The sequence below is a fragment of the Salvelinus fontinalis genome, chromosome 11 (assembly GCF_029448725.1).
Source record: "Salvelinus fontinalis isolate EN_2023a chromosome 11, ASM2944872v1, whole genome shotgun sequence".
NCBI lineage: Eukaryota > Metazoa > Chordata > Actinopteri > Salmoniformes > Salmonidae > Salvelinus > Salvelinus fontinalis.
The window spans coordinates 23982499-23994498 of record NC_074675.1 but is presented as its reverse complement, the minus strand read 5'-3'; the positions used below and the strand labels follow the sequence as shown (position 1 = coordinate 23994498).

The following is a 12000-nucleotide window of genomic DNA, read 5'->3' as shown; positions in this document are numbered from 1 at the left end:
CGTCGGGCCCTCATACCACCCTCATGGAGTCTGTTTCTGACCGTTTGAGCAGACACATGCACATTTGTGGCCTGCTGGAGGTCATTTTGCAGGGCGCTGGCAGTGCACCTCCTTGCACAAAGGCGGAGGTAGCGGTCCTGCTGCTGGGTTGTTGCCCTCCTACGGCCTCCTCCACGTCTCCTGATGTACTGGCCTGTCTCCTGGTAGCGCCTGCATGCTCTGGACACTACGCTGACAGATACAGCAAACATTTTTGCCACAGTTCGCATTGATGTGCCATCCTGGATGAACTGCACTACCTGAGCCACTTGTGTGGGTTGTAGACTCCGTCTCATGTTACCACTAGAGTGAAAGCACCGCCAGCATTCAAAAGTGACCAAAACATCAGCCAGGAAGCATAGGAACTGAGAAGTGGTCTGTGGTCACCACCTGCAGAATCACTCCTGTTTTGGGGGGTGTCTTGCTAATTGCCTATAATTTCCACCTTTTGTCTATTCCATTTGCACAACAGCATGTTAAATTTATTGTCAATCAGTGTTGCTTCCTAAGTGGACAGTTTGATTTCACAGAAGTGTGATTGACTTGGAGTTACATTGTGTTGTTTAAGTGTTCCCTTTATTTTTTTGAGCAGTGTATTATCAGAGTTTGCCAGTGGACTTCTGGTAAGTATGTTTTAGTGAGAAATTGTTGGGATCAGGTACAACTAAGTTTACCCACCCACAAAATGTATATTTAGGAGCATTCCCCACCACCCACTTCTCACCTGAATGCATTCTTTTTGGGGGGAAGGGGTTGGGCAAAGGTTGAAATTGGGGCTAAAGTTCCCCTTTTAGACAAAGACAACACGTTCAAATAACAAGCGCCAGCTTTTCTGTTTTGATTCAGGCTAATAAAAAACAACAGCCCAAGACAAATCACATGCAGCCTAGGGCACCCAACAAGTTGGAAATCGGACAGAGGGATGAAAGAAAAAAGGAATAAATTGGCACTGTGTGGTCAGTCAGATGATTTCCTGTTTCAGTAAGTGAGGGCTTCATTAGAATCAACCAGACCAGTTCAGTGTTCATCAGCACCTCGACCTGGATATCCAACATTGCATTCTGTAAGCTAACTGTATATTCAAAAGATGTTCTGTTTAGCAAATTGAATGGAACTCTATACACAGATTACGTTTTAATAATTATTTGAAGTGACTAAGACATGTTTCTGTACCTTTCCCTCAAAAGGAGATTTGTCGTGTCCCTCACTTTCATATTCCCCAAACACCCAGTCTGTGGGGGGTAATTACAACTACTACATTAAAACTGTTGTCACAGACTTCTTTATTTTTAGATGAAAGTGATGCATTTTACTTGCCAGTAGTGCATTACATACATTACATTTAATTTTTTTATTTCAGCTTTATTTAACCAGGTAGGCCAGCTGAGAACAAGTTATCATTCACAACTGCGACCTGGCCAAGATAAAGCAAAGCAGTGCAACAAAAAACAACAGAGTTACACATAGGATAAACAAAAGTAGTCAATAACACAATATAAAAATCTATATAGTGTGTGCAAATGGACTAAGGAGGTGAGGCAATAAATAGGCCATAGTAGCGAAGTAATTACAAATTAGCAAATTAACACTGGAGTGATAGATGTTCAGATGATGATGTGCAAGTAGAAATACTGGTGTGCAAAAGAGCAAAAAAAGTAAATAAAAACATGGGGATGAGGTAGGTAGTTTGGTAAGCTATTTACAGATGTGCTATGTACAGCTGCAGCGGTCAGTAAGCTGCTCAGATAGCTGATGCTTAAAGTTAGTGAGGGAGATATAAGTCTCTAACTTCAGCGATTTTTGCAATTCGTTCCAGTCATTGGCAGCAGAGAAATGGAAGGAAAGGCAGCCAAAGGTGGTGTTGGCTTTGGGGATGACCAGTGAGATATACCTGCTGGATCGCGTGCTACGGGTGGGTGTTATGGTGACCAGCGAGCTGAGAAGGCAGAGCTTCACCTAGCAAAGACATAGATGACCTGGAGCAGGTGGGTCTGACAACGAATATGTAGAGAGGGCCAGCCGACGAGAGCATGCAGGTCCCGGTGGTGGGTGGTACATGGGGCTTGTGACAAAACGGATGGCACTGTGAGAGACTGCATCCAATTTGTTGAGTAGAGTGTTGGAGGCTATTTTGTAAATGACATCGCCGAAGTCGAGGATCGGTAGGATGGTCAGTTTTACGAGGGTATGTTTGGCAGCGTGAGTGAAGGAGGCTTTGTTGTGAAATAGGAAGCCAATTCTAGATTTAATTTTGGGATTGGAGATGCTTAATACGAGTCTGGAAGGAGAGTTTACGGTCTAGCCAGACACCTAGGTATTTGTAGTTGTCCACATATTCTAAGTCAGAACCGTCCAGAGTAGTAATGCTAGTCAGGCGGGCGGGTAGCAATCAGTTGAAGAGCATGCATTTAGTTTCACTAGCGTTTAAGAGCAGCTGGAGGCCACGGAAGGAGTGTTGTATGGCATTGAAGCTCGTTTGGAAGTTCGTTAACTTTTTTGGGGTAGGGGGCAGCATTCGGAATTTTGGATAAAAAGAGTGCCCAAAGTAAACTGCCTGCTACTCCTGCACACAAGCTAGGATATGCATATAATTACAGATAGATTTGGATAGAAAACTCAAAAGTTTCCAAAACTGTTAAAATAATGTCTGAGTATAACAGAACTGAAATTGCAGGCGAAAACCTGTGGAAAATCCATCCAGGAAGTGCTATTATTTTGAAATGGATGTTTTTCCATTGAAAGCCTATCCACCATTTAAAGGGATAGGACCCAGAATCCATTCCCTATGGCTTCCACTAGCTGTGAACTCTTTAGACATTGTTTTAGGCCTTTATTCTGAAAAATGAGGGAGAATGAGCAGTTTCAATGAGAGGCCAGTGGAATTTCCCAATTGGTGCGCAATCCCGAGAGCGCGCTTTCTTGTTTTTCTTTTATATTGACGACGCTATTGTCCGGTTGAAATATCGATTATTTAGGATAAAAACAACAGATGATTGATTATAAACATCGTTTGCTGATTTGTAGGGATCCAGATTCTGCAGCTCTTTCAGGACGTCAGCTGTCTGGATTTGGGTGAAGGAGAAGCAGGGGGGGGGGCTTGGGCCAGTTGCTGCGGGGGGTGCAGAGCTGTTGGCCAGGGTTGGGGTAGACAGGTGGAAAGTGTGGCCAACCATCATCCAAAATTCCATAACCATCACAACCCTACCTACACCTACTAGCTACAGTAGCTAACCTTGGTTTGACAAGTTCTTGCTTCGAAATCCTTTTTCGAAGCTGCTCCGGTAAACAAACCAATGGCATGTCATTAGCGTAAGACCGAAAAGGCGCTCAGGAAAGGTTGAACATCCTAGAAACAAAGAGCTACTGTGTCAGAATGTAAACAATCCTCTAACCACAACTACATGGATGGAAGCAATCGGGTTGTTGTTGCTATTAGCGTTGCCGGAAACCACACTCTCCTCATGGAGTGGCAAACACAAGAGGGGTTTAGAGGAGTTAGAGTTGCTGCTTTTTCTGATTCTACTGCTGTACTATTCAGACCTGTAATGTGGATAATCAAGTCTGTTTCAAAACGGTAAATCTTGAGGTAATGAGATTTTCTTTTGCCAAGAGGCCAAAGCAGTGTGATTTAAGTGTAAAATATTGCTTTGGCAAACTCCGCAGGTTAAATGACAAGCAGTAAGAGGCATTGTGAGTGGGTTAATAGTGACACTTGAAGACAAGAGATTGGTTGGTTGTGAATTGGCAGAACATTCTGGATAGAACAGAACAGGTTGTTTCTATTATCACAGTTCTAACTCAGTGGGACTCAGAGTTGTAAATAGGGTGTGACATGTACTTTCCATTCCCCCCCAAAAAAGTGAGAACTTTCCAATCAATTTATTTTAGTTTCCACTATTATTTCTGCTGAACAAAAGGGCACAATGATGCATGAGGAAGCGTTTACATTGCTTAACCCTTTACACTCGTGGGAATTTAAATGTTTTACAGAAGAAATATGAAATGCATAACCATTGTAGCAGTTGAAAGGGAAGAGTTTGGCGATAATGGGACAATTATTACTCTAAAAGGTGAGGATACAACAGTTCACCAGACAAGACAATCCAACCATTACACTTGATTTTCTATACATGTTGCCGCATTTGTTGATAATGAAATCGGAAAATACACTGGAGACATTCTGTAACATGATAAGACTATTCCTGGAAAATGTGGGGACGGTGCATCATAAGACAAATAAATGACAGGGGTTTGGTTGAGGACTAACTGGTGACCCCAAGTGGCCACACACACCTTTCCAAAGTGTGCCCAATTCCTAAGCAATTTCAATGCACTTCTAATGATTCAAAGAACAGCCTTCAACTCTTCTTGTCGAGCGCGGTGCTCAAGTTCAGAACGCCTGCCAGTCGAAATCAATACAGCGCTGTGAAGCACATAGCCAAAGCTCTGACGTCATGTATAGCATGTTACTGTACAGCCACTATGTTCCAATTTAGACGCTTATTAGTGACATTTTCAACCCATTTACTGGTATGAGTGTAAAGGGTTAAGAAACAACCAAGTGTGTATCACCTTAACTGCAAAATAACCACAGATTGCTTTGCTGTTGCTATGGCCCCTTCTCTCCTTTCATTAGTAACTGAATCTTTCAGCCAGGTAGCATATTTACATTTTAGTCACTTAGTACAGCACATTTTGGTTTTTCCCTAGCACTACACAGTTGATTCAAATAACCAACTCATCATCAAGCTTGGATTATTTGAATCAGGGCCCCCACCAGAGAGTTTGGGAAACCCTGATTTAGCAGATGCTCTTATCCAGAGCGACTTACAGTTAGTGCACTCATCTTAAGATAGGTAGGCGGGACAACCACATATCAGTCAATAGTACATTCTTCCTCAAAGTAGCCATCAGCAAAGTCAGCGCTAGTAAGGGAGATTTCTTTTCACAAATAAGGAGAACTAAGCATGTTATCTGCTTCACTCTAAATATGGCTACAGCGCAAACACTATACGTGCCTCCTAAAATTATTTAAGTGCACTGAAAGCTGAAACAAGTGGGCCTAGACAGTCAAAGCCAAACCACAACAGGATTTCCTCACTCATACTACAGAAAGCTGAAGGGTTAGAAGAGCAACCAGGAGGAAACATGCCAACTATTCATCCTTATAGCAGAATGAGAGAACGTGCATGTTACTTCATCCCATGTTATTGTTATTTAATCCCACAAGCCATTGTATTAGACTTCAATACCATCTTGCCATTTCTCTCTGAAACTGGGAGGGTGACTTTTCAGAGGGACCATCTGTCAACGGGCATACGTCACTCTGCCACAGGGCCTAGCAGTGACAAGTGTTGATTGATGATGCCAGTTTATGACAAGTCCGAAGTTCCTGACAGAGCATGGTCATAACGAAAACATTACTCAGGTAAGATAGCTGGGCTTGGCTACTGCACAAGGCTATACATGTTTAGAGTATTTCTGTCGCTATGTCATTGTTTCTGTCAATGTGTACAGTACAATTGTTAGGTATTGTGTTTTGTGTGGATCCCATTAAAGTAACAGATGAGGATCTGGGCAAACACGTAATAGCAGGATTTCCTGAGGTGTCCCTCATTGTAACACTTACTTCGAACAGGGTCACAATAGGTAGGGTTTTCCCCCGTCACGTGACTTTGTACTTCAGTGGACGTGCCTCTGGGACACGATGTTCTGGATGGGTTTGTAGTTTCAGATGATTCGTTACTGCCACAAGCATCTAGGATCAAAGCACACAACATAAGAAATTGAACAACTGTTTAGCCTAAAAAGATTGTTTGCATGCCCTCCCGTTGAACAACTCAACTGGTCAAAATAAAGTTGCATTATGTACTTCTACTCAGAAACAGATGTAAAAGGTGAGGAGAAGGTCAACTTCGGTGGACGTAATACTAATATCAGGGACAGAAAGACAAGCCAAGCCAGGGCTGCCTTATTTTTGCCAGAGAAAACATTGTCCCTTTCCTTTCCTTTGTCGAAAGGTTACACAACAGACTCGGGAGCAAGGCGGTTCAGGTAAAAGCCAATGCCAGATTTCTGGATCTAATTTTCTCTACTCCCGGCTGTGCACTACCTGCCAAGGTTGTTAGAACCATAAAAACAGCATTCATCTACATTGAAAAACGTATGTAGGTAAAAACCTGCTCCAATAACTATGCAAAAGGTCAGCCGTCTCTCTGAGTGACGTTATTAGTACTGTGTTCCCTCATCAAATACTGTACATTAAATAATCATTGCAAGAGTGCCGTCTCCATTCCTGCTATGTTTAGCCAATAGGCTACAACAACAAAAAACATCTACAATGGCTTTATGACATACAAAAGAAAGGAGGACCAAGGCACTCTTCATACAATTAATTAAAAATGCCTTTATTTGTATGGCATGCTCAATGGAAACAAAGTTCTACATTTCTCATGCGTTTAGGCTGCATGGCTTTCGTCAGGGAATCTTTATGACATAGTTGAAAAAACAAATTCCCATTTGCTTCAGACAGATCCTGTTTCTTTCTTCTTCATTTTATGTTTTGGTTGTAACCATAGCCCTTTTCATGTTGTTTTGTTCTGAAAAAAAAGTTGACGAATGGCTCAGCACAACATGGCAAATGTTATTTTCCTTGGCCGGATGATGTATTTGTTGCAGGCCTGTAATGCTGTCGCTCTGTTTAGTAAGCAATGGCAGATAGATAAATGAGCCACAGTGGCTCTAGAGATATGGCCCAATCTTAGCCAGAGGCAGGGGCTGATAGATGGCAAGTCTTTAGTCTTGGTGTGACTCCCTCCCTCTCAGATCGATGCACACTTACAGTAGCAGTGTGTGATGCATCGCTGTATTTAGTGATTACAGTTAGAAATAAATTAGCCTATTCTCAGAACATCTACAGCCTCCTGAGAGAGGGGAAATCCAGTCTTAACTGAGAAAGGCTTTGAAGGTCCAGCAAAAATCCATTTGCCACCCGTCCCTGTGATTGCTTACTCTGTCCTACTTTGCTATTTTTGACAGTGCTGTAATGATGCTTGGTATAAATAGGATGGGTAACGGTTCAGTGGCTGTTTGAAAGAAGAAGGGGGAAAAAAACGGGGCCAAGCTTATTTTACATGTGATAATCTTACGGGCAACTACAAAGTTAATTAAAAACTATAATTGGCTGTGGTTCCTGCTAATAGTCACCAAGGCGTTCCTTCAATCTTTATTGTGAAATAATGAAAACATTATCATGCCTAATGCTGGTGTATAGCTACTGATGTCTGGCAAAACGACAGGAATATAATTTAGAGGGAATGGGTTCATGTTGGTTGTTATTATTGTTCTGAGTGAACTGATGGATTCTGACATGCAAGGAAAACAAGATCATGATTTCAATGATGACTAATTTTCCATCTTGACCAAGTTATTATTGATGGAATATTCCATCAATGGTAAATTGACAACAGGGTTAATTGAAAGTGGAAGAGACATAGAGCACAAGTACAACACCTTCACCAAATAAATAAACAACAATTGCATAACAGCCATGTTGTCAGCCCTTATATGCAGTATAATGTCATACCGTGAGAGTTTGGGAGAAGAGGACTTGTCTCCTGTTGAATGTTCTTCCCTGGCCCAGCAGGCCCTTCCAGAGGTACGACGGTCTCAGTGGACATGAGACAGTCCTCTTGGAGTGATACACGACAGATAAAGATGAGCCTCCGTTTCCTCCTTAGTCCTCAACCCTGGGGATTTGAATGTTGACTTGAGTAACAAACTACCACTCAAGTAAACGACAATGAGCTAGTTACTGGTTCTCTCTCATAGAGAGCAGAGTATGAGTGACGTCAAACCACAATATGTCGTTAAAAGTAAGTGGAATTTTCCCACTTTACTGCCTTACAGAAACTATAGAAACGGAAAGGAAATCTGCAACTAAGTCGTTTAAATGTATAAATATGGTTATTTATTATCGAATAAATCATAAGCAAAACGATGTAAACATGCATAATAAGTTTGTTGATAAGTACCTTACAAACATGACAACTCCCTGTCTCAAGTTTGACTTATTCCCATCCCTCCTCCACAGTGAAACGCCTTCTCGTTGGAAATTTCCGCACGAGTTGTAAATTCAAATATCTCCAAAGTTATCAATACGTTTCCAATGATTCCGTTTATCGCGCTATTCGCGCGGGAAAAGTTGAAATATTACTCCTAATGTCATCGACATTCTGCTGGTTCGCTTGAAAAAAGTTTGGACTTAAACATTTTCATCATATCCGGATTCCGAAAGGCACTCGCGCATGCTCGGCCAGCTGCAGAAATTAGAGAGCTCGCGTGCAGTGTGTCTAAGGACCATGGGAAAATGTTGGAGAAGTAAACATTGACGTGTAAACTATTGCCACTTGACTGTATCCTAAACAAAGTGTCCTCGAAGTATAGCTGCTGCTTATTTTCTCTGAATAGTATTACCTATCATTATCTTGATATCCATCGATGCACCTTGTCCAATAATGTGGCAGAGCATCCTCCAACTCATCACACAACTCAAATAGTTTTTATCTAACTATTAGGCTGATCACTACTGAAGTTTAAAACTTATTGAAGAGTACTTAAAAAAATAAATAATAAGTTGCATGGACTCTGAGATTTTCCAACGCCTCACAAAGAAGGGCACCTATTGGTAGATAAATATACAGTACCAGTCAAAAGTTTGGACACACCTACTTATTTCAGAGGTTTTCTTTATTTTTACTATTTTCTACATTGCAGAATAAAACTATGAAATAACACATATGGAATAATGTAGTAACCAAAAAAGTGTTAAACAAATCTAAATATGTAATATTTGAGATTCTTCAACGTAGGCATCCGTTGCCTTGAAGACAGCTTTGCACACTCTTGGCATTCTCTCAACCAGCTTCATGAGGTAGTCACCTGAAATGCATTTCAATTAACAGGGGTGCCTTGTTAAAAGATAAATAGTGGAATTTCTTTCCTTCTTAATGCATTTGAGCCAATCAGTTGTGTTGTGACTAGGTAGGGGTGGTATACAGAAGATAGCCCTATTTGGTAAAAGACCAAGTCCATATTATGGCAAGAATAGCTCAAATAAGCAAAGAGAAATGACACTCCATCATTACTTTAAGACATGAAGGTCAGTCAATGCGGAAAATTTCAAGAAAGTTTCAAGTGCATTGGCAAAAACGGTTAAGTGCTATGATGAAACTGGCTCTCAAGAGGACTTCCACAGGAAAGGAAGACCCAGAGTTGCCTCTGCTGCAGAGGATAAGTTCATTAGAGTTACCAGTCTCAGAAATTGCTGCCCAAATAAATGCTTCACAGAGTTCAAGTAACAGACACATCTCAAGATCAACTGTTCAGAAAAGACTGCATGAATCAGGCCTTCATGGTCGAATTGCTGCAAAGAAACCACTACTAAAAGACACCAATAATAAGAAGAGACCTGCTTGGCCCAAAAAACACGAGCAATGGACATTAAACCAGTGGAAATCTGTCCTTTGGTCTGATGAGTCCAAATTTGAGATATTTGGTTCCAACCGCCATGTCTTTGTTAGACGCAGAGTAGGTGAACGGATGATCTCCGCATGTGTGGTTCCCACCGTGAAGCATGGAGGAGGTGTGATGGTGTGGGGGTGCTTTGCTGGTGACACTGTCAGTGATTTATTTAGAATTCAAGGCACACTTAACCAGCATGGCTACCAGAGCATTCTGCAGCAATACACCATCCCAGTTTGTGCTTAGTGGTACTATCATTTGTTTTTCAACAGTACAATGACCAAACACACCTCCAGGCTTTGTAAAGGATATTTGACCAAGAAGGAGAGTGGTGGAGTGCTGCATCAGATGACCTGGCCTCCACAATCACCCGACCTCAACCCAATTGAGATTGTTTGGGATGAGTTGGACCGCAGAGTGAAGGAAATGTGCTCAGCATATGTGGGAACTCCTTCAAGACTGTTGGAAAAGCATTCCAGATGAAGCTGGTTGAGAGAATGCCAAGAGTGTGCAAAGCTGTCATCAAGGCAAAGGGTGGCTACTTTGAAGAATCTCAAATATAAAATATATTTTGATTTGATTAACACTTTTTTAGTTACTACGTGATTCCATATGTGTTATTTCATAGTTTTAATGTCTTCACTATTATTCTACAACATAGAAAATAGTACAAAATAAAGAAAAACCCTGGAATAAGTCAGTGTGTCCAAACTTTTGACTGGTACTGTATATATATTTTTAAAGCAGATATTGAATATCTCTTTGAGCATGGTGACGTTATTAATTGATACACTTTGGATGGTGCGTCAATACGCCCAGTCACTACTAAGATAAAGGCATCCTTCCTAACTCAGTTGCTGGAGAGGAAGGAAACCGTCTTTCGGATGGGATATTAAACGAGTGTCCTGACTCTCCGTGGTCACTAAAGATCCTATGGTACTTGTCGTAAGAGTAGGGCATAGGAGGCAGCTGAGGAGAGAATGGCTCATAATAATGGCTAGAACGGAGCAAATTACTTTTTTTAATGTATTTGATACCATTCCACCTAATCGTCCCCAGCTTCCAATTTGCTCATTCATCCCCCTACTCGTCCCTGTAACTATTCCCCATGTCATTCCCGTAAATGAGAATGTGTTCTCAGTCAACTTACCTGGTAAAATATGGATAAAAAATTAAATAAAAACGCTCAGGGATTTCACCATGAGGTCAACTTGAAAGAGCTTGAAGAATTAAAAAAATAATTCTCTGCAAATATGGTACAATCCAGGTGTGCAAAGCTCTTAGAGACTTACCCAGAAAGACTCACAGCTGTAATCACTGCCAAAGGTGATTCTAACATGTATCGAATACGTGTCTAATCAAGATATATTAGTTACATAAAAAATAAAAAAATGTTTTTACAAATGTTATAATTTATCTTCCACTTTGACAGAGTATTTTGTATAGATCGTTAACAAAATGAAGTCAATAAAAAATAAAATAATAATCCCACCTGGTACACAACAAAATGTGGAAAACGTCAAGGGGTGTGAATACTTTCTGAAGGTGCTGTATTCTCCTACATTGAAGGGGTAAGAGGGGCAGGCTCTAGTTGAGATGATCATATCTGCCAATCAGAGCTGTGTATGTAAATATATAGTGCTTGAGGCGTCACTACAGACCTGGGTTTGATCTCATGCTGTGTTGCAGCTGGCCGCGACGGGGAGACCCATTAAGCGGCGCACAATTGGCCCAGCGTTGTCCGGGTTAGGGGAAGGTTTGACCGGTTGAGATGTCATTGTCCCATCACGCTCTAGCGACTCTTTGCGGCGTGCCGGGCGCATACACACTGACGTTGGGGTGTTTTCTCCAACACATTGGTACGGCTGGCTTCCGGGTTAACTGAGCAGTGTGTCAAGAAGCAGTGCGGCTTGGCAGGGCCGTGTGGCTCTCGACCTTTGCCTCTCACGAGTCTGTACGGGAGTTGCAGCGATGGGACAAGACTGTAATTACAAGTTGGGGAGAAAAAGGGGTAAAAAGTACTAAAATAAATAAAATACTAAAAACAAGCTCACGCAATCAGACTGAGCAATGGCAAAAGGAGGCTCAGGGAAATGCATTTTAAAAAATGTATGTTGCCTCCCACCAGAGACTCTGGGTTTGAGCCCAGGCTCTGTCGCAGCCGGCCGCAACCGGGAGGCCCATAGGGCGGTGCACAATTGGCCTAGCGCCGTCTGGGTTAGGGAGGGTTTGGCCGGCAGGGATATCCTTGTCTCATCGCGCACTAGCGACTCCTGTGGCGGGCCGAGCGCAGTGCACGCTCACGCTGACCAGGTCGCCAGGTGTACGGTGTTTCCTCCGACACATTGGTGCGGCTGGCTTCCGGGTTGGATGCGCGGTGTGTTAAGAAGCAGTGCGGCTTGGATGGGTTGTGTTTCGGAGGACGCATGGCTCTCGACT

General features: G+C 42.1%; 1 protein-coding gene across 1 annotated transcript in view; it reads right to left on the bottom strand.

The window, feature by feature from the left end:
• The window catches only part of LOC129865339 (myoD family inhibitor domain-containing protein-like), a 28853-nt gene extending 20535 nt beyond the window's left edge, over positions 1-8318 (bottom strand). The window contains exons 1-3 of the mRNA XM_055938042.1: positions 8073-8318; positions 7625-7787; positions 5669-5797 (exon numbers count right to left, since the gene is read on the bottom strand). Of these exons, the coding sequence (XP_055794017.1) occupies positions 5669-5797; positions 7625-7718 (223 nt within the window). The 5' untranslated portion in view covers positions 7719-7787; positions 8073-8318. The remainder of the gene's footprint in view (positions 1-5668; positions 5798-7624; positions 7788-8072) is intronic.
• Positions 8319-12000: the final 3682 nt, after the last annotated feature.